Here is a 23653-nt window from a genome sequence, read left to right on the forward strand (position 1 = left end):
AGGTATATAGATTTGACATTTTTCTCTCAATCCATGGAAAAAAACATCTCCTTTCCCTAACCCATAAAAGCTCAAGTGCTTTCTAAGTATAAATGAGATGACAACAGACACCACTGGTGTGTTTTTAGTACACCACAGCAGTTAAAACCAATTTTAAACCATGCAGTTTCTATATTCCCAGATTAATCTAGGAGCCACAAGAAGGGTGTGTTTTCATCCAGTATCCTGGTTCCTAGGTTGTGCACTGGATGTGCCTTTTGGATGATTGCCTGTAGCCTGTGGTTTCCATCTCATGTTTTTCTCACAAGGAAAAGCACTGCTTGCCCTAAGATAGGAATAGCTCCTCTCACTCCGATTCTTTCAACTCGACCACAGTCTCCTCATATGATCGCGGTGCCTCCGTCTGCCTGTGGCTTGGGGCTACCAGTTGCTTGATTAAACCCCACCCAGTGGCTTCTGTTTGACTTGTCTCCCCAAGGTTGATGGGACTGGCATAACTTGCTCACCAAGGAATATTCCCTACTTCACCCATTGTTTAGATTATATACACTCAAACCAACTAAATATATTCCCTGAGAACCTATTTGGCTTAATCCAGCACAATCAGATATAATTATGGTTTCAGTATTTGTACTTTATCTTTCAAAAACAAATCAAAAACATTGGTTTATCCCTATTGAAAGAATAAACAATTGACTAGAAAGATGATGTGTAAAGTCTTAGAAAGATGCGTAAATGTTAGATACTTATTATGCCTCTTTGGACAAAAGGGGGCATATTATAAGTATTTGTAGTTTGATTATATTATGTTTCATTTGAATAGAATGTCTTGTTATTTGTATGTATTGTATGTTGTTTTACTTATGGTAGCAAGCCAAATCATCAGAGCAAACCAAAATTCTTTAAGACAGTTTATTTCAGTCATTATGGTTTATAAAGCACAGGTATTTTTTATGCATAACACATTTGGAAAACATTAAGTGTTTAGTTTGTCTGGTGTGTTTCTTTATGATCAATTTGACCATTTCATAATATTCAAGTCAGATGCAAGGATGTCAGGAACAACATTCTCTTTTTGTAACCAACAAGGTATTAAAGTCACCAATAACAAGGTTAAAAAACAGATAAAAATTTAAACCACCCTCTGTGATAAAATAAACAAATGAAAAGCAATTGTCAGGACAAGAAATAATCATTAAACTTCACATGCTTTCTTCACCCTCAAAAGAAAATAAAGATAACTGTTCAGGCCTTTTAACTGCCTTTCTCTCCCTGATAACCTGTTGTATAATGTCCTTCTTATTGGCACCCACTACTTGGAATTTTCAAGTCAAGATGCTTCTATTTCTCAACACTGAGTAAAAGCCTGTTTAATTAAACATGCCATTTTTTTCTTGTTTGAGAAATAGCAAGAGGGTTTAGAAGATATGATATGGTCTTACTACCGTATCACGTAGAGGCGATCAGGAAGCCACTGAAAGAGCAGTGGACATTATCAGCGGCAAAGACGCCATTTGCCTCATCATCGGGGACCTGAACATAAACTGTGTCTTGCTCATTAAGATGAAGGACAACACTACCTGACATCTGATCGAGGAAACCCTTGTTGTACTCATCGTAGGTGAACATAACGGGATCACTGTTTTTGTACAGTGCCACCAAAGCATTTGCTCCATTCACATGCATGCTGTAGGAGAAATAATAAATTCCTGGAACCTGGCAGGTAAAGAGACCTGTTTCAGGATCATAGTGATGATCTGAGTTGTAAACAATGTGATCAAACTTAATGGGGGTCCCAGATGGAGGATAAGGTGTCAGAATTGACACAGTAAATGCAGACATTGGCGTCTTGAGCATGATGGCAGCCGGTGCCGGGCCCTTTTCAAAAATTACCTCACCAGGAGGACCAGGTAGGCCAGGAGGACCAGGTGGTCCATTTTCCCCAGGAGCTCCATCAGCCCCAGGAGGTCCAGATGGACCTTGAGGTCCAGAAGCTCCTTTAGCAGTGATACCTGCAGGGCCAGGGAGACCAGGGAGACCAGGGTGACCTTTTAGACCAGCTGGTCCTGATGGCCCAGGAGGACCAGTGGGTCCTCTTGCTCCTGGGGCACCCTCAGGGCCTCGCTCGCCAGCTGGCCCAGAATGTCCTGTAATACCCTTAGGTCCAACAGGCCCAGGTGCTCCTGGAGCACCAGTTGGACCTGTATGGCCAATATCTCCTTTGCTACCTGGACCACCTGTAGCTCCTCTTGGGCCTGGTTGGCCTGTTGCACCTGGGTAACCTTGTTTGCCTTCAACACCTTGTGCCCCCTGATCTCCCTTATGCCCCTTTAAGCCTGGAGATCCCATTGCACCAGGTACACCCTTCTCACCTGTAGCCCCCCTTTCTCCTTGAAAACCTCTTGGTCCTTGAGCACCAGTTGGACCCATGGGACCAGTTGCACCTGTATATCCAGTGGGACCCTTAGCACCTGGCTCACCTTTCTGACCTGTTACACCTGGGCTACCTACGGGACCAGTATCACCTTTAATACCAGGTGCACCTGGCTTACCATAACCTGGAATGCCAGGAGCACCAGGTGCTCCACTGGCTCCCTGATGACCTTTAGGGCCAGAAGTACCAGGCATACCTGGAGCACCATTTTCACCTGGTTTACCTGGAATTCCAATTCCAGGAGATCCACTTTGGCCTTTTAGTCCAGGTGGTCCCATAGCACCTGGTTCCCCATCTCGACCAGGTGAGCCAGACTTACCTGGCTCACCTGGGTATCCAGGTTTACCTTGTTTACCAATGCCAGGCTGACCAGGTGCCCCTGCAGGTCCCATAGTCCCAGATGGCCCCCTCTCACCAGGTGGTCCCCGAATACCAATTCCCCTCTCTCCTTTCTGTCCTGGCTGCCCAGATACACCTGGATGCCCCTTAGGACCTGTCTCTCCTCTTGGTCCCATTGCTCCAGGCAGACCTGCTGGTCCAGGTTTGCCAGTTGCAGATATACCTGCAGGACCAGGGATACCAGGAGATCCATGTGGTCCCCTTGGTCCCTGAGGACCTGGTGTGCCAGGCTCTCCTTTATCTCCAGGTGCACCTGGTACACCAGGTTTGCCTGGCCCACCTGGAGTTCCTGGTTTTCCATGTGCTGAGTAGCCAGCAGGTCCAGGTGGTCCAGGTGGTCCCTGAGGTCCTGGCAGTCCTTCAGCACTCTCTCCTGGGGGTCCTGGGGGTCCAGGAGCTCCAGGTATGCCTGGCTCACCTGGGGGACCTTGCTCACCTGCCAGAGGAACAACTGTAAGGACATTTAAATGTATCTTAGTGGCAAAATTGTTAATAAGCTTCCAAATGATTTCTTGACATATTAAGTCATTATATGATACTAAACACAAAACCATTGTAGGTCTATGCATATCTTTGCCAGCTATATTGTTTATTATCATTCTCATAATCAATTCTTTCCACATTCTTGCATCAAGATTGCAAATATTAATGCATTCCACAAACAAATACTTTTCACTCATAACACATAATACAAGCTTTTAATATATTTTAAATAATTTCCTATGGGTATTTTGTCTTCCAGTATTTATAAGGATCTCCTGCAGGAAAATGTTGTTTAGCTGAATGCAATGAAACAAATAATTGCCACGAGGTAATAACCTTATAGCAATTAATTTGTCCCAATTTCCTTTTAAAATTGTATGCAGAGCCAGTATGTATTATAATAGCTTTTGTCTGTTTTCAGTTAAAGTAAGTAAGTTTATAACACCATCTGCTGCAAATATCAGAAGTGTCACTTTATAAGAATAGTGAAAAGCATTGGTGGCTTGAAGTCAAGGCAGTTGATTAGACATAATTTAAATGCATACGATGCATCTTATGGTCGGGATACATGTTAATTAATCTTATGTTAATTAATTTATGTGAAGTAACATGTTTTGTGCATGATTTGATCCCACCCATAAGATGCGTTATATATGAGCCCTGCATATTCTCTGCTGCTTCTGAGATGACTAGCGTGTAGGTCTGATATTTCTAGGCCCCGAGGGCACTCCTAATCCCACTGTGAATGAGAATCAGGTTCAGTTCTCAGCCTCTGGTCAGAGGTGCTTGGGGATGTCATTGAACTTGGATGAGAGAGACAAGTGCACACTGAGTGCTCAACAACACAGCGCGGCTGGTAGAGCAAGAAGACGTAGTGGCAACCTGTGCCAGGGTAGAAGCATGAGTTAGTTTTTCCACAACCAGACTGACAGAGCTGTTGTTTGATTGCTGTGAGACCTACTACTGCACTGTGAAAGTATAAAGTATAATAAACTTTGTTTATTGGCTTTATTTGTTAGTTCTGCAACTGATTTTTAAAATCATTAGTTAATAACAGCAAGCTTAGATTTATAGTCTTTTATAAGTCTGGAAAATCATAAATCAAAAGTATAAATTTCTGCTTTCAGCCTCCCTAAAGTCAGTAGCACTTTGCACTGGATTTTCAAACATATTGCATTGCATTTACAGTAAAAGAGAATTAAACTGAGGCCCCAGGTTTTATGAGTGACTTGATATGGTCACACACACTGGTGTGTAAAGTCCTTGGTTATTATGACCAAAACAGCTGTCATTGTGACACATCCAATTAAATTATTTTTACATTACATGTTACAAGCCTGTTATTCCAGTGGAGAGGTCATTCATATTCTTTTTTGTTGCTGTCATATGTCTATAGTACTAATTCTCTTAAATGTCACTAAATTAACACATTTGCATATCCTACACCATAAGTGTGATCATGTATATCTCTTGCTGATAAATACAAATATCTATTTTTATTTCTGTGAATCTTGTTCCTAATCCAGTCTATCCAGCATGAAGTTTTTAGGTAATAAACTGGTAAGCTCAAAAAACAAACCAAATGTTTGTTATTTCCTTCTCTCATGAAAGATACAACTGAACAAGTCCTTCCTAAGTTCAGTATTAGAAAAACACGTTCAAATGTTCAGTGCTGTGTTTCTTCAAGAGTTTATTTTAGGAAGACAGAAGTGATGCATGAGACTACTGGTTTAAATCTCTATTTGTTGTTCCCTAAAACACCTAATTGTATAACAGTAGTTTGTATTATCAACAGGGCTTGTCTTCCACAGTCTCAAATTCCCTTGAGAGTTTTTAGGCATATACTGAATCTCTGGATATAACATAAATCTAAGCCTGTGCTGCTATTGAGAGCTGAAGACAGAAAAGCTAACACCATTTGGTGATCCAGTGCTTTGCTGTAACCAACTGTGACAATGAATTTCCATCTCAAATTCAAGCATATGCTTTTATGTTCATTGGCTAATTGCAACTTTATTTTTTAGATATGCTTTGAATTAGGAAAGAACATAACCTTATGATTTTAACAGTACATATACTATATATATATATAAAGTTTTGAAGTAACACATACCATGGCTTTTGACTGAATAAGGCTGGTACTGAGGAGCTTTCATCACTTTCTTGACAACATATCTCTCGCCATGGGCAGCCACCAGTGCCACCAGGAGGAGAAGGATGCTTGCTACTCGTAGATCCATTTTCTGAGGTTAAATCTGTGGATTGAGGACATACAATGTGATTAGTTCATCTTGAACAACAGAGCAGAAGTTAAGTTTTGTGGATTAACTTTTTTTGGATCTCTTTTAATTGTATGTAGAAATATTGGAGCAGAAAAAGCAACAAACTGGAAGGAAAAACATCAGGATTAATTAAAAAAAGAGCAGACCTATTTGAAAACATTGTGCTCTGTATTGTCTAACTGGTGGCTACTTTTGATGAAGGGATTTGAAGTACAATTTGGAAAAATATGTTCTCATATCCAAGTACATTAAAAACATTTTAAATATAGCATTTCCCTGCACCTGTCACTGACTGTTATTTCTCATAGTAAAGACATAATTAGCCATAATGAAAAGTTCCAGAGAGAAAAAGGAAAATAGAGAGAGGGATGCACGCACACACACACACACACACACACACACACACACACACACACACACACACACACACACACACACACACACACACACACACACAGACATACATGATACATACCGGCATGCTTAAGTTCCAAATAAATTAAATAAAAATAGTCAGCACCACTGCGGCCCCCACTGCTGTATATCCTTGTGCTAGGAGCAAGTTAGAGCATCTGCTGGCCTCCACTACAATGATGATGGTATTTATACCATAGCTGGCTGCTGCATCATTAAAAAAAGCACCTAGTACCTCCCTCCTCTTAGCTACACTGTAATTAGGAGGCAGATCTGCCCAATCTTGGCATGACACTTCACGATGCCTGTTTGCTTTTGAGCAGGTGGAGCTGTGATTAGACAAATTTCCCCTCATAAGTAAAAAGTGGCTTGATGAATTCAGGTAAAATTGTTACATTTGTCTGCATGTAGCCAGTGTAATTGCACATGTATTCTGTGAATGTGTTCGATGGATTCTAACCCATTTGTACTTGTGGTTTCTGGTTTTGAGGACATGCACATTAACTGCTAAAAAATATATGTCTTTATTGTGCTTATTGTATATATTTTGATATGTTTCTTTGTACAAATAAAACATTATTTGCATACAGTCATGCATTCAACAGCTTAACGTGACTCCCTCATCTTTAGCTAATAAAGTTAAAGACTAGAAAGAACATTTTAAGTACATGTTCTTTTTGTTCTGTGTAAAGGTATTCTCACCGAATGTTTTGCCAGCATATGTTTAGCATATAAAAGCATGTGTATACATGCTTCACAAAAATGGTGTTGACAACTGTGACTACATTTCCAATTTTATACTGAAACATTTGGCCATGAGATAAACAAATCTGTCACCATTTTTGACTGTCTGGTCCACTTCAATCACTCCCACAAAAAGGTCAATAAAACAGTGGGTCCAGTAGAAGGATTAAACTGGCAAGAGCTGAGCCTAGTTCACCATTTGGTTTTACATCACAACAATCAAAATTAAGAGTAATAAACTCTCTGACCACCAGTAAACAAATTTTGCCTTCTTTCCAGACTCAGGGTGGATACAGAAGCTTCTTGGGCTATGGTTGGCTTGTCTGTCTGGAGTATAGTGAGGCATTCATTACATTTACTATTTTTGACATAGGAGTTTATAGTCTTTTACTTGTGTATTTTTGTGAGTACTTAAACCTAGAAACAGCTAATAAAGATATGAACAGATGCTCTGGAAAACATCTCACATTGGCTTGATTTATTGAGTTCAGTGAATGTTGTGTGAGGACGTGTCACCCACATCCACTAGGGGGCGCACAGTCCCATGCTGTACTTAAAAGTGTGTAAGGGAAAATATGGTTTTTGAATCAGTGTGTTCCTCATCAAGTGTCTCTTGAAGCAGCTGCCCTTTTATCATCCCTTATTCCCCAATCCAATAATATATTCTAATCTACACCACTCTCCTATGCAAATGACTTGCTTGTGCTGTTCCTGTAGTTGAATATTTTTGGTTACGTAGGGCACACAATACTAATGCTCTACAGAAATCTCCATAAAGCGACCTGGAAGCACGACCATCTGTGCTCTTTCTCTGCTTTTTTTTTCTTTTGTATCTTTAGCAATCTTTGTAATACATATAAAATCAGCTTCCCACTTGAAATTCTGTTTCTACATGCCTGTATGCATATTTGTGTTAAAAGTAATGAAGTGGAAAGATCAGGTGGTGTGGAAGTTCCCTGTGCTTCAGATGATGGAGATTTCTGTCACATAATGTATTATTAAACGTTCCGTACAACCTGCTTCAACATCCACAATTTTCAGAATTAGACTCAATCAAGTGCAATTTTCCAAAATGCTGTCTCAACATACACTGTACTTAAATACTTGAAATATAAATGCACTTGAGAAGTATTGTTTGAGCATGCTCTGCGTGTGAAAAAGCACTTCTCTCATTCCCCTGCCTTCATTGCGCACTGTGTTGCTCTGGTTGATAATGTGAGACACCAAGGGGGCCTGGATTCAACCCTGTAAAAGACATGAATAGCAGCTGCCAGCTTCTCAAGTGACTACCTCTCTCCCTCCATCATTGTCATTTTGTATGTTTTTTTTCTCCACCTTTCTGTGTGGTGTATAATTTATCCATTGCATTCAACGGGACTAGATTTAAGAAGTGTTGAACACTCTCGTCTGCCAGTGTTCCTTTCAAAATGGGTTGTTTATGCCTGTCCCCTGCAAACATTTTCTTTTAAACTAAGTTTGTGTTTACAACCCACAAGGGAGACTTGAGACTCCAAATGCTACTAACATTTACTTTAATGACAGAGCAGGAATGGGTGGAGTCTTTTTTATGTTTATTTGTTCATTTCAGTCTTTCTACATTTAAAAAACTGTGAAAAGCAAGCACTGTGAAACACAGCTGTCATTCATTGGTTGTATTCTCTCTAAGCAAAAACGTTTACAGCTGATAAATGCCACTTCATCTGATTCATTTCAGATGTAAAAATTAGTGCCATCAGATCTGTGCCCCATACACATAGTACAATGTTTTGATGACATGTACTGCTTTGAGCTATATTAGGGATAAACCAGAGTGAAGGGTATTCTGGGTATTCTCAGTTTTGGACTTCTCTATGAGTCTAGATTCAGGAATAAGTGAAATATATAGTTTGGAGGGACTCATGTGAGTCTGCTGAAGTCATTACTGCACTTGAGTGTTTTGATGTGGTCGATGAAATCCTTTATAAGAGAGAAATGGCCATTATTAAAAATTTAACAACACAAATGTGACTCCATTTTACCAGCTACAGTATGAATCAAGAGGTGTAACATTAGCTCATTAATTAGATTTTTTTTTAAACCAAATCTGTATCTGCCATAACTAGCACATCATGGTTGATTACCACAGATGGCATTTAGATTTAGAAAAGAAAGGAAAAATGTGTCAACATGAAAGACACTTATAATTGGACCCTAAGGGCAGATGCCGCTGTCTTGGGTTACAGTATAAGCATGTCTCATATCATAATATCAACAGAGGTTTCTATTCTTTTCTAAGTACAGGAAAACACATTGAAATTATGGTCCATCATAGTCATCTACATGCTACAGATACAGTAAATAGAGATTAGATTAGAGCATTGCTGGAGTATTACTTTGACAAGCAAAGAAATTCCATGACATTTATCATGTAAATGTCAGTCAGAAATCATTGGGGTAGAGTTTTTTCATATGTTAAAATGGTTTGAAAATGTCTGTTTTAGACAGTGCTGTAGCCTTAATGAATAACTGATAACCCTTATGAAAAAAAACTGATAATACCTGTAACTTGGATCTGCACCATGACACTAGTGCTCTATCTTTAACGTTAGGAAACACAACGTCTCAATACTGTATTTCTTTCTTGAGCAATATATGATTCTAGCAATGCCTGGAAAACCAGATGGACTCATTTTGTATTTCAGGACTCAAGAAAATATGTTTCTGGTTTCGCTTCCCGCCTAGCACAGGTCTCCCACACCCAAGTGGAGAACAAGTTGTAATTGCTGGTTGATGCAAGATACAACAGAATGAGAGCACTAAAGATAACCCATCTAGATTGGGATACAAATTTAAGCTTTCAATAAACTTACTGCACCACTAAGAGGTAGTTTGAGTTTTATGAATGGGAGGGTGGATGGGGACTTCTCAGAGTTGGTTGAAATTATAAGGTTGCAAAAACAAGTATCTAGAAATGTGTGTGGAGGTGAGGCCCGTCTCTGGGGTGGTATTTAAAAGCAGTGGAAGTGTGTCCCCAGTTTGAATTCTCATGACATTTAACCTCATGGCTACAATTATTGCTAGGCAGCCTTTCATGAAACTCAGTTGTTGTCAAAACTTACAGACACACTGCGCATGCACTCAGTAACTTAACGGTTGATTGGTTGGTTGAACGTCGTGAAACCAAATCACAGAGGCAATTGTGAATTCACAGCAAAAAGAAATGAGTGCGTAGAAGGACCAGTGTCAATGAGGTGAGCATAAAAAAGCTAAAGTTATTAAAAACCTTCAGAAATAAAAAGTGAATCAGATATGAAGAAGGATCACAACTGGCTGGCATGTACTGCTCTGCATGTTTTGAATATAACAAGGCTCTTTCTTCCTGGGACATGTGTCTGGTCCTCTATCTTAGAGTTTTACTTTATCATATACACCCCCCACCACCCCCCTTTATGGCTTGCCAGTCATTGTATCATTTATTGGAATAGGAGCTAAATAAACCTCTTCATTGGTTTTGTTTCCCTTTCATTTATTCTTGTCAGAACATAAATGCCAGTAGTGGAATCTTATACTTAACTATGATGCCTAAAAATAATATCTTGCATTTAAGAATGCTACATTCTTACATTATTAATTCTGAGTTAAATTGTATTATAACAGGGACATATATATTTTGAGAAAAGGTGATAGACTAATATTCAGGAAATTTTTGGGGGGTTGTACATTAATTTTTTATACATTTCTGGTATATGCTGTGATTAAAGAATGTAATATAACAGTCTTTGGAACTCATGAACTTGAAACACATGAAATAGACTATCTGGCATCAGTTTCCTAACACTTGTACAGTATTATTGCTCTATCAAATAATAGTGGCCATTACACTGAGATGTGTGGTTGTTTTACAGATGTGAGCAGTAACCTGCTAGATAGGCCTTGAACTCACCACTGCCAGTATGGAGCCCACAGCACTAAATGTGAAAGTCTGAGTCCTTTGCAAATAAAAATTGTATGGACCTGTCCACCAGAGAGTCATCTACAAAGCTGTACATCTTTAAAATAAATTTTAAAAAACTAAAAGAGGCCAAATCTGATTCAACCATTCAGTAGATAAAGTGTGTACTGGTGTACAAATACAGCAAACCAAGACAGCCATGGACCGCTGGGATCTGGATGTGCAGACAGATTCTCAGCAGAAAGTTTGGGCTAATCTGAGAGCTCTTTACTGTACTCTGCTTCGGCTATATGGCTTCAACCTCTGAGAGTCACATCTGTAATTTCAGCTGTGCCAGAGCTGCACTTCAGTTATAACAGCTGAAGGCCTTTTTGCAATCAGGATCCACATTTAAGACTCTCCCTTCTTTCCCACATAATAATAATACGTCATCACTTCCGAGATTTCTCTTTCTTTAACAGCACAATGCAGTCCGAGTAGCAACACAGGGATGTTTATGATAAGACTTAGCAACCATTTGCGGATTCAAACATTTCTAAATGCGATGTTGTTCTTTTGCTTTGAAATTTAAGCCATCGCTACGAATTTAGACACTTGTACACACACAAAGTGAATGCACTTTTAAGGTGTTTATCTTTGGTTTCAAAAGATACCTCAGCTATTTGTAGTAATATGTTTATAAATTCAAAGGAGGTCATTTGTGGCTAAATAGAGGCAGTTGTGGGTAAATGGTGGGTAAATAGGGAAACACAAACCATTAACTGGAACATTCTTGCCAGGCTCTTGGGCCTCACGCCTTCAGTAAGTTATGTTTGGTAGATATACAGCAATTGGTGGAAAAGAGACTTCAGACTTCCTCTGCTACCAACATTCCAACTTAGAACAGACAATTGCAAACAAATCGCCTTTGAAATATTTTCTTGCTCTGTTTAATTTTCTACACCTCAAAGGCTTGCCCCAAAATATAGCCATGAAACTAACAAAGGATTCTTTGTGTTTGTGCCAAACCAGTAAGCCCAACCTCAAGCACCTTAAACAAGTTTTCTTTATCCTTCATGACCACTTTTGAGATGTCCAGTGACAATCAGACTGGTCAGTTGTTTAGGTTACTTCCAAAATATGCCAGACACACAATTTAATAGTGTATTGGTATGGGACCTTCGGTTCTCTATGTTATCATGTATTAATATGGTATAAATAAACCAGGTTGCTACAATGACTGAAAGGTCCATGAAAGGCCTGTGAACATGTGTGTGTGTATATGTGTGTGTGTGTGTGTGTGTGTGTGTGTGTGTGTGTGTGTGTGTGTGTGTGTGTGTGTGTGTGTGTGTGTGTGTGTGTGTGTGTGTGTGTGTGTGCGTGCGTGCATGTGTAGGGTGCCACAGACTTCTATCACACCAGACCCATTTCCATGCCTTGCTTGAAAACCAGCAGGGGCAACTATGCGTTTCCTACTGTAGATGAAGGTTGAAGTTTGCTGGCTTGAGTCATTGTATTCAGTGAGCTATTTAAAACAAAGTCAAACCTTTAACCGATTCTGAACATTTTCATCATTGTTAAACCCCATTTATAGCTTTCAGCCTTGCGGTTTGTTCCATTGAAATTAACCAAATTATATTCTTTTAATTCGGAAACCCACTGTAATCTATATGTTTACTCTCCATTATGCCTAAAGTTCCATGACGTTTCTGAAACACCCTTTTGCAAATTAAAGGCCAGAAATGTGCTAGAGCCTTAGATTATGAGCTGTGTGCTTTATAAACGACATCCACCCAGTCTTCTCCAGCTATATTAACATGAGATCAGTGGGTGAAGATTAGCTTCAGACAGCAATGTGCAATCATTGCTGTCACTGAGGTGTTTAAACTTGTCTGAATCGTTGCTGAAATAGACCAAGAGGTGTATGTGGCAGTATATTATGTAATATTATATTATGTAAATATAATGTCCACGTTCTGTATGCTATGATAATACAAGAGTAGACCAAAGCTACACATTCATAAATCAAGCTAGCTTGCCTTTGATTTTGATTAAGATTTTTAAAAAATCTTGAGTAGGATTCATTCTGTCAACTGTCACAATCAATATATTATTTTAGGGTTTAATAACCAACACATATCATCCCATTCCACCTGCGTAGACTGGGGTGCTGTAAGAATTACAAACAAGTAGTGCTTTAATTTTTTTCACTCTGTGTTTCTTTTTTAACTTTCATTGCTCTAATTAAGGCTCTAGTTAATTGTGACAATGGGGTCTAATTTTCTAGTTGTTAGAGGTGTAAAACTGGGCAATTCACCATTACAAAAAAATTATTTTGAAATAAAAATTTTTGATGTGGATGTGATGAGAATATCTGAATCAACCTGCATATTTGATCAAACTTAAAATCTAGTCAGTCTGAACTGATTCCGTAAATCAGAGCTGTTGCAGTGAATTTGAACTGATGCAGTAAATCTGAACTGGTGAAGTGAATATGAACTGATGCAGATAAACAAAAGCTGCCTGAGCCCAATATGTATTCTGGGAAGGGAGCACGTGCAGAGGACTGAATATATAATTACTATATGTGTGATGGTGAGTTTCTAAGAGTTTGAGCTCAGACAATTTAATCATAAATCTTAAATTCCAGATGACCTTAATCCACATATTTACATCCAGAGGGGTTTAGGTCAAAAGAACAGCATTAAGTGGGTAAGCAAGCATCAAATATCAAGCATCACAGCATAATTCAGGATTTCTACAAGAAAGGGGCTGTTTTATAACGTTGCGAGATCTTGTTTAGAAGCTAAGGGAAGATTCAGACCATAGCAGAACTAAAGGCAGTCGCCAATATGCAGGTCTGATTAGTCAGCACAAGTGCTTGGAGTTGCTCCCAGAAGGATGAATGACGTGCACTAAAGGAGAGCTAATTTAGCTGGGCATGTACTCAGGTTTACAAGTTCAAGGCACAGCTAGTTGAAGAGCCACACCTCACATTACTCTATACTATACTGCTTGCACATATACATTCTGAAGTCATAAACTGCAAAATACTTGCCACAAACACAGCAAGAGGTCAAGTTGGTTAAATGTTAAAGGGGCAGAGAGATGAGGCGAAGGAGGTGAAGCAAAAAACGCTGATCAACGTCCAGTCCAAGTTTAAATGCTATAAGGCTCAACAGTGATGACGTGATGCAGGTATTTTGCTATAGACATCAACTAAATATTATATGGAGTTATTACTGCCAATAGTACAGCTAATTGGGTTAATAATACAGGCAAACAGGTTTCTAGTTGACTTGAAGTCCAGTGCAGAATTGCAGTCTTTTCTTAAATCTATATTAACTCACTCCCTAAATACATCTGATTGCCCACCAAGGGGCCAAGAGCAGTTGCACAAATGTTCCCAGCCAGTGAAAGTGTGCAAACCTGTCCAATGTTTTCATTGTCTAATTACGTTTCCCTCTTTAGAGCACCCTGCAAATAGCATAAATATGATAAATGACGCGGCTATTATGCAATTAAAATGATATACAAAAAACTGCTTTAATAGCAGGTCTCTCCAGATCTTAGTGTCATGGACCCAATATTCTTCTTTGTTGTGAGCGAGCTTCTTATTGTCTTGTCGCAGACAAAAGAGCTGTTGTCGGTTGCAGCGAGCGGTTCCCACTTCAGTAGCGGTAAAAAAGACCAGTGTGTGCAGGATGTATTGGGAGTGAGCCCTGTCTGCCCCGTGGGTTTACGCTACACACTGCCCTGTAGCCCGAGGCCCCTGGCTCAGTGCCAGGGTGCAGGGTGGTGGAGCCTGTGGTCTTTGCCCATCCCCCTGGTGCTTCCAGTGGTCCACGCAGTTACTCTCCTCTGTCGGCGTGTCTCCCAAACCAAAGGTAAAGAAAGCTGAGGAAATGACAGTGTTGCTTATAGCAGTCGAAAAATAGATGTTTTGATCATCCTTAAAGCTATTTATTCATATACTCATTCCACTCAGCTATAGCATTAGTTTCTTTACGGAAACTAGAAATTAAAGCAGGTTCTATCTTTAAGGCAGCCCTGCAACCTTACCATTATTGCTAGCCAATGGCTGCAAATTGAGATTGTCCCTGTCTCTGTGCAACCACTAAGAACCAGAAAAATGCGTCAGAAGAGACAGCTCAGTCGTTTGTGGCTGGTTTTCTAAAAATGCCCATAATGCACTTTCTCTTCATCTTTCCATATTAATCTGTATGTAGCTACCTGATTTTGCCAGCATTTGGCTTGCTTTTACCATAAAGCACCTGAACATAAAGTGCGTCTTTATCTTTTAATATGGTATATTAACATTTTCTGTTGTTTACATTTGTTCCGCTCAGCTTGAAAAGAGTGATAAAGTAATCTGTGAGCATATTATTTTCAGAATGGGAGACACATTGTGGTTCGTACACCTTTTTTTTTTTTTTTTTTTTTTTTTACATCAGAGTCTCAGTAATGCAAAGCTTCTTTTAATAATGATCTCTCAGAAGCACTGTACCACTGAGCAAAGGCACCACTGTGATTGCAATGCACCTCACTGTGTACTGTATATGTTTGCAAACACAACTGTTTTCCTTTCAGGGCACCTTCAGGGTTTTTGCCATTGACAAGTGTTAAAATAAATTTGATATATATGTTTTGAGGTAAACTCACATCTCAAATCCTGTGTTTTTATATTTGGAAAAGCAAAAGGAAAGAATCTTTCTGTTTTCCCTTCTCCTCTGTCTGTGGTATTTATAAAAAGGGACCCATGTCTGTTTTTTTTTTTACCATGATTTGTTCTGTGTTGATTTTTGCATCTATCCTGTTTCCTCGTGTGTAAAATGACCATCTGTGCAAAAGCCTTTAAAGATCCCGGATTCCTCTCCAGTGGATACACAGTCTGCTCACACATGCAACCCTTTACACCAGACTTCACTGATACCTTATTCAAGTTCTCATGGGTGCAGCTTCACCAGTCACTGTAGGTTTAAACAATGTTTCTAAACCCTCATAAAGACCAGTTAGAAGCCTCAGTTAACACAGTTTGAGTTTGAACACCTGAGTATATGAGTTAGTTGTTTATTCTTAGCTTGCAGAAGCTTTGATATAGGTCTTAAATGTAAATTTATAGCCAAGAGGCAGCAGTCAACACAACAAGTGGGAAGACCCTAAAGTGAACTCTGAACCTACCCCATGATCAACAGGCCAAAGCACAGTATGTACATGGCCAAAGCACACTCTAGGGAGAGGCTTTGTACTGCCGTGAGAGTAGGCCAGTCAAGACCTGGATGGCAACGCATACACACAGGCATGTATGCGCACATGTGCATGTGCATGCACAACCAGTATGTACGTAAGTGCAAGCACATGTATACCAGGTATGCTTGTGAGTGCATGCACAGGTACAGTAGGTATGCACACGGGTGCATGCACATCTGCATGCACACACAGACACTCACATCACCTATATATGCACAGAAAGTCCAGTTGCAAACAACACCTCCTTGGCTTCGATGCATGACTTAAAATTTCAGAAACAAACAGAATACAGCAAATTGTGCCCATATCATTGGCCCTATCTAAAGATCTGTGAAGACATGTAAAGGAAATGTATGCATGGCTGTCCTTACAACTGGTAAAAGGAACTGTGTTTTAGTTTATTTGGGCCTTTCAGTACACTGGCCTGCGATGTACTGTTACATGAAAATACCAGGGCTATATATAAACTGCTTAATTATATTTATATTTAGATACACAAGGTCTGTTTAATTATTGCATCTGCTCAGTCAGTGAGATGTATTATGGTGCATTATACAATGTCCCTGCTTTAGAATGGCTGAAGCTCAGTTAGCTGAGGTAACATGGTCCATCAAGGCCTGATCTATGAGAAATACTGCTAGTGTGGTTTTCTGTTATACCTCTTCACAGCAGAACATGGTTTTGGCATTGCAACAGCCTATGTGACATATATCACGGCCCAAGAGTGTGTTTCCGAGGCATTTATTTACTGAGATGTATTTAGTCATTTCCACAACTGAAACAGTCTAGACGAAGATATTATTCATGTACAATTTCTTTTCTGCCGTTTTAGTGTATAGTCTGGGTCTGACAATGTTCTGTCCATGCCAGAGCTACATGTAAATGGTTTTGTGGCTGCAAATGAGATGTTGCAATGTTTATGATATGATTTAATCACTCACACAGACTCATAAATGTTTATGTAGAAATGTTTATGTAGACCATATTATGTGACTCACACTGTATGTTCAAATAAACTGAATGGAACAGGATACAATAAAATCTGCTAAATATATATGAAAACTACATATGCACAAAATAATGGCTATATTAAGTGTAAGATTATACATCTGGGATTATATATCCAAGATTATATATCTAGGCATTGAAACTCTAGTCACTGTGGGAATTCCTAATGAAGAATCAAGATATCTAGTGAAGAATCAAGAATCAACTTTTCATAACCCATTATTATTTCCATAATCCATTATTTTTGCAGGATTCTCCTTTGTTCTAATGCTCCATCCATATTGTTTACATTAATTTTATTGACACGTTTGTCGGTTTAGGCTGTTTTAAGCATTCAGTGGTCCTAGTCTTCACTGTAGCAGTGTATATGAATAACCTCACTTGTAGGTCTGCGCAGAAATTCAGGCCCTGTGAGCTGCCTCTGACAGCAATGACACACGCAGCTTCTGTCTAGTTTGACCTTTTCGTGTGCTGCCTCCATCTGTGGGCATAAGAAATGCCAATGTTGGTAGTTATTGAACAGAAGCCAACATAGCACAGGAGATCGCTTTCCAGATTCAGTAAAACGCATGGGCAGTAATAGTTAGCATGTCCAGTAATAGTTAGCATGTCAAGAGATGCTCACCCAGGCACACTTTTGTCTGAGATTCTCTACCTTCGCCAGGCTCTTCTCCAGGCCCCTCAACCTCCTCTCGTGCGTTGTTGCTCTCAGTGACTCACGCAGGAAATGCATCACCAGCTGGAGGGACCAGGAGCCAGGAAGCACCTCCAGCACTCTGGCCGGATTAAAAGCCATGGCATTGTTGTTGAGGAGATCTACCGCAGCGGTCACATGGTGGCCGGACCCGAGATAGATCTGGAGCAGGCAGAGGAAGAGCTGCTGGGTGCACTTCCTGTCTTGTCCAGCAGAGGTCCTCCAACAATAGGTTTCTGCAGCGCATACATCTTTTTCTTGATTGACCAGAACCTGCAGGGCCTTTTGGTGTTCTCCAGCTCTACCCAGCAGGATAGCTTTCTCCACATGGAGATGTGAGGACTTTATTTTTGCTGTGACATTAATAATTGTCGTGAACATTGTGCATTGCTTGTTTTGTTTTTGTTTTTTTGCTGCAAAGATATGGATCTATTTATAAGTAATGTGGCAGAGATAACTTAGAGGAGGCCTGTAAGGTTTTATTGTTACCATGTATAGCACTGGTGTCGTAGATGGAGGATTGCCATAGGAACTGCTGCAGTTTCTCTCTTGTCTCCTGGGTGGTTACATCATTGACCTGCATTCCCTTTGCAGTCTCTAGGATCCGTGTGGCATATGTCACGGCGAGCAGGGTGTGGTGCTTCTCCTCCTTGTGAAAGAGGATGTACATATTCATATCAAATCAATTTGCTGAATTCTTTGGTAGTTAGAAATTTCCATTAGGAACAACTTTACATCAGGTCAATAGCCCCCACCCACCCCCAGACCTGCAAGGTCATAGTGCACCAGGAAGCACTTTGTCTTCCTTCTCAGAGATGGACCTTGGAACACTTACGAAAGTGACTTTTCACTCTGAAACACTGCTATGTGTCCCCTAGACTATATTCTGTCCAAATTATTTCAAGAGGTTTTTAGCATACTGGTGAATGATTGTAAATGTTAATCAGTCACTTAAACAAGGAATTTCCCCACAGAGACTCAAAACAGTGGTTATCAGGCCCGCAAATCTTAACAATTATAGACCGATCTCCACTGAGAAGGTGGTATCTCTTCAATTAAAAATGACTTGTAATTTAATGAAAGAGACTTTTCAGTCTGGCTTTCAAAACTCATCACAGCACAGAAACCGCACTAACCAAGGTCCTAAATGATCTTAGGCTTAACTGTGACTCCAGTAACCTGTCTATACTGGTTCTTCTTCACCTCAGTGCTGCATTTGCTACAGTGGACCACTGTATACTGTTAAACCGTATGAAAGCCTGGGGTGTCCAGCACCAGTCTAAAGAGTGCTGGTGCTGTATTCTGCTGCCTGGCCCCCAATCTCTGGAACTCTCTTCCAGATGACTTGAGGGCTCTCGATGATCTAAAAACATTCAAGAAGTGAAGAATTTATTCTGGAAGGCCTTTAGTTAGACAGTTTTTACTGCACTTTTTGCTGTACTTAAGGTTTATTTCCCTTTTATTTAATTGAATGAATATTATGTACTGTGTAATATCTGTTCTTTTAACTTTGTTCTTTGATTTATCTTAATTTTCTGTAAAGCACTTTGTAAACTGTGTTCTAAAAAGTGCTATATAATAAAAATGATTGTTAAATAAAATGTATTACTATTAAGTCACCTTTACACAGTGACATTAACTGTGTTGCATGAATCCAAATGAAGTAAAATGTAGCTTTGTAGGAACTAAAATACTCCTGTCAGTATTACTGTGCATAACTGTACAAAGTTGGCAGTATAATCTTTTTCTTTTTTAAGCAAAAGAATAAAAGAGAGTGAAATATCCTGTATTCTCATAAAGTGATCCATGACCTCAACGTAGTAGCCTACGAAGGTCTCCGTACCAGGTGCAGAATGATGCAAAAAAGTGTTTAAGGCAAAAAGATTTAGCCATTTAATTAGAATCTCTAATATGTTCCTAGGGGCATCTGAGGACATGGAGCAGACAACTTCAAGCTCAGAGCACAGGAGCAAAGCGGATTATTCTGGTTTATTCTAACATCCGGTACCAGGTGATACAGGAAACAATCTTATCAACAGTAGGTGGCCAAAAAAATTCGCTTTTATTTTTTTAAGGAAAACCTATCATTGTGATATAATGGTATCAAACCTCCATTTACATAATGCTGAATAATTAATATTTTGGACATAATGGTGGTAACTTTAAAGATAAGGATGTAAAAAAAGAATAATTTGAGTTCTTTGTGTGATTGTCAGACATTCTCCGGAGGCTGCCTATTCTCCGGAGGCATGCCTAAATGCATGTTATCTTTAACTTGCAAGAAAGAACAGGACCAGCTATTCTATTCAACTGATTATTGAATATGCATCTTTATTCTTTATTTGGATTAATACCCTTAAACCAAGCAAACTGGGATTTGGGAACGACACGTGGGAGAACGTACCTTGCTATGCAAGTCATGGACCAGAAATTCCAAATATGAAGTCAGAGCAATTGGGTAGTGTGTTAAAATGGTTAGAACTTCATTTGGAGCAAACATGCTTTGGGTGTCTGGATCTCTCTTTGTAAATATTAATGCCCCAGCCTGCATAGAAATGGGAAAAAGGTTATATCCTCAACACAAATATTACTATTTATCTTGTGCAAAAATAATTTAAAGGTGTTGCTGTTACTGAAAATACACTGCGTTGTTTGATTTTCTTTTCAGATTGCTGTACAAAGAAAGAAGATCAGATGACTATAAACCTCAAATTACCAGCCCTGACTGGGTTTGGCATCTGGCACTGAACTTTGTGGACATGAGAATACTTCCCTTTTGGTCTTTCAGAAGAACCCAGTCCATGGTCTCCAAAATAACTGATTTCTGCTTCAGCTGACTTAGAGTCTTCACGATGTGCAGGAGAACAGTCTGTGAAGAGTCACCCTCACCATCCACAATTCGGGCCCAGGTCTGTCAAAATGACCCTTTTAGACTAGCATATACTGTATTAGCCTTAACTGGTGGAGCATTATTATTTGTTATTAATTAAATACATTATTATTATTATTCACCAGATTATTAAATTCAAAACCTGAATTGCATTGAAAGGTTGACCCTGGCTTTGATACAGCAATCCAATTGCGAAAAATCTGAAATGGCAAATTGAAATGTTTTTATTAGGCATGACATGCTACAGCTACTGATCCTGGCTTGCCTTTGCAGAGTCAGTCTAACCTTTTGTGATGCTGCAGATCTGGCTCACACACATGGAGTACGCAGTGGTTAGGTGCTGACACAAGCTGGTTCAAGTTGCCGTAGTCTCCCTGCTCTAAGTACAGTTTTAAAAGGGCCGTGTCAACCTCCCGAGGGCAGATCTGGCCCTGAGCCGTCCCACGGACCTCTCTTAAGAAGTGGCTTAAGAAGCTGAGATATTGTTGAAATGTTGTCCGGTCCTCCTGATTTAGCTGCCACAGGTCCCTGACGTTGCTCACTGCAGGAAGCTGATGTTCGAAGTCGTTGACAATGACAACCATTGATGGGTAAACGCTAATGATTTCCCTTGGGTCCAGTTCACTTTTACTGTGGAAAATTGTTGTAACATGTTTAACAGTAAATTACATAATGAAATGCATGTGCTCGATGTATGCAAATTAATAATTCTAAATTACATGAAAAGCTCTATGGCCTCAGGAAAAGCCTCTTTGTAGAAGTTTATCCATCCAGATGTGCGGACAATTTTCCTGTGCAGCTCCTACAAGTGAATTTCAAAATGTTTCAATGCTTTTCCACTTTGTAATGAAACTAAAAATCTAAGCCAAAACTAGATTGCAAAACTTCAAAATGACATGGTGAAAGAGAGATCGGAAAAGTGATCGATGACTAACTGGAAACAAATTTGTCCTGAAACCTTGAGCTTTTAGTTTAAGACATGGTAATGGTGGAATGAAATCTCTGTATCTGTTGCCAGTTTTTATGCAAACAGCTCCTGTAATGTGGTTATAAGCAGATCACAAATTGAGCTGCTTAACTCAGCAGTTCCATCATAATCATTAAAGATAATTTACATTCTAAATGGTGATCTACAGTAATCAAATGTTTTTCAGCTTTTGGCTGGTTGTTGATGTTAATTACGTGTCATCTAAAGTCAGACAGAGTGATAATTTAGCAAGATATGCATTTTGGTATGAAGTGGATTGTGGTTTGCTTGCATCCAGAGGATAAGGATTAAATCCAGTTTGTCTACTGCCATATCATCACCGTCTTACCTTATAACAGTCCCCTGGCAAGAGAGCTTGAACCCCATCCAGCAGTGTCAATGCTTCCTCCACTCGCTCATGTTCAAGCAGGCTTTGGACCTGATCCCCCAGGGGAGTCTGGGACAGGCAATGAATCTGCTGCTCAGCAACTACAAAAACACTTTCTAGACAGAAGGGGCAAGAGATGAAAGAAGAATGATGCAAGACAAATCACAGCGGTAGCTCTGATCTTATCTCACCAACATTTCCATGTTGTATATTACAAGCCTTCACTGTCAGAAGTCTAACTGGAAAAAAGTACTCTTGTAAATGTTGTACAGTTGTACATTAAACATAATATATTATATTGCTCAGCAACTGAATATTATACCACTCTATAAATAATTAAAACAAAACCTGAGGTGGAAAGAAGTGCTTTGCCTCTTTGTATGGAAATAGTCTGTTTCAGCTGCTGGTCCAGCATGCTGTAGATATGGAGTGTCTGGCTCTGCAGAGCCAACAGATAGGGATACTGCACTGCTGCATCCAACACGCCTTCAGGCCACTGAACCGGAGGCCTCTGAGATATACCGTTCTGCATCACAAACATGCCTGCACAAGAAACCCTCACGTTCATTTTGTTTCACTTCCATTCAGTTTTATTCAGTTCAACTGAACTCGATTTAGTTTTGGTTGTAAATGATCAGTGTGCTATTTTCTGATGCGCTTCTACGGTCTTGAATGGTTGTTTAACATCTTCCTGCAGTACGAATATAAAGCCGCCTCACCCAAGTTTCCTGGCCCGTTGAGGAGGAACTCCCCTTTCACGCTTTCCTTCACAATGACGTTTTGTTTTCCCATGTTATGTGTGAAGAGCTTGAGAGTGCTCTGACTCAGGTAGTCGTGGAGGATGTATCTGTCACTCGTGGCCACGCACAGACGTGTCTCGTGCACGACCAAAGCCACGGGGTCCTGCGGGAGAAGCACCTGGCCCACGCACTCCCATCTGTCCACGCACACCCTGTATATACATACCGTCCTCCTCCTGGCACAGGCTATGAACAGCTTGACGAACACAGGCTGCGCCTGAGCAGCAGGCTCGCCGGCGTAAAACAGAGACACGTTCTGGATGCTCTTCAAGCCTGGGACAGGCTCCAGGGAGAACATGTTCACCACGGTGACGGTGCCGTCGCAGAGTACGAGAAGGTGGTTCAGAACTGGCACCGTCTTCAGCTGGGTAACGGTCCCACCACGGCCCACCTGCCTCCTCCATACCTCCTGCACTCTGGGGCTTTCTCCTCTACTTGAGTCTGTGACAGCGAAATGCTGGATAACTGCATTCTTCCGTCCGACATAGAGGTTGTTGCAGAAAAACTCCACACACTGAAGGGTGGATTTGGTTTTGCCTTTGCCAGCTGGCGCCTCCTCAAAGACGAGCGCAGAGCTGAAAATGCTCATCTTTGTGCGTTTTTGGTTTGTAGTCAGACTATAGAAAAAATATGGATGACAAAAAACGTCTCCACCAACTTGGATCGCCCCCTCCCTCACCCCACAAATTAAAAAAACAAACAAACAAACAAAAAGAAAAAACAAAAATCACTTTCAAACATATCAACGAGTTGTTCAAAGTTGAATGTGTGCAGTACTTCAGATCCAATCTAACAGGTTACATTTCTAAAAACATTTTTCGGTTTTAGCACAAAATTATATACACATATATATTTCTACAATTTAAATGCGTATTTATTTATTTCACCTCTGTAGTTGCGTGGTCGTCGTGCCCCACTCAAAAGTGCTGCTTTTCTCTGCGTGTACTTCGACCTTGTCATGTGATTCACACCGAGGGGAAGCTAGTGTCA

General features: G+C 40.0%; 2 protein-coding genes across 3 annotated transcripts; both read right to left on the reverse strand.

Moving 5' to 3' along the window:
- Window positions 1–898: 898 nt before the first annotated feature.
- Window positions 899–6161, reverse strand: col10a1a (collagen, type X, alpha 1a). 2 transcript variants are annotated; one of them, XM_027030864.3, is made up of 3 exons: window positions 6074–6161; window positions 5430–5571; window positions 899–3269 (listed from the first exon to the last, which is right to left on the reverse strand). In XM_027030864.3, exons 2-3 carry the CDS (start codon window positions 5554–5556, stop codon window positions 1450–1452), a joined length of 1947 nt encoding a protein of 648 aa, XP_026886665.3. In that variant the 5' UTR covers window positions 5557–5571; window positions 6074–6161; the 3' UTR covers window positions 899–1449. The 2 variants fall into 2 exon arrangements, with proteins under 2 accessions (XP_026886665.3, XP_026886664.3); XM_027030863.3 differs by having other exon boundaries at window positions 899–3284.
- Window positions 6162–16870: 10709 nt separating this feature from the next.
- si:ch211-266g18.9 (transforming growth factor-beta receptor-associated protein 1) lies at window positions 16871–23614 on the reverse strand. The gene is made up of 12 exons (XM_081722279.1): window positions 23551–23614; window positions 22583–23337; window positions 22212–22406; window positions 21825–21979; window positions 21228–21310; window positions 20794–21138; window positions 20651–20708; window positions 20391–20529; window positions 20023–20162; window positions 18108–18267; window positions 17550–17971; window positions 16871–17405 (listed from the first exon to the last, which is right to left on the reverse strand). Exons 2-12 carry the CDS (start codon window positions 23250–23252, stop codon window positions 17268–17270), a joined length of 2505 nt encoding a protein of 834 aa, XP_081578405.1. The 5' UTR covers window positions 23253–23337; window positions 23551–23614; the 3' UTR covers window positions 16871–17267.
- Window positions 23615–23653: the final 39 nt, after the last annotated feature.

Source organism: Electrophorus electricus, chromosome 10 (assembly GCF_041902795.1).
Source record: "Electrophorus electricus isolate QZ-2024a chromosome 10, ASM4190279v1, whole genome shotgun sequence".
NCBI lineage: Eukaryota > Metazoa > Chordata > Actinopteri > Gymnotiformes > Gymnotidae > Electrophorus > Electrophorus electricus.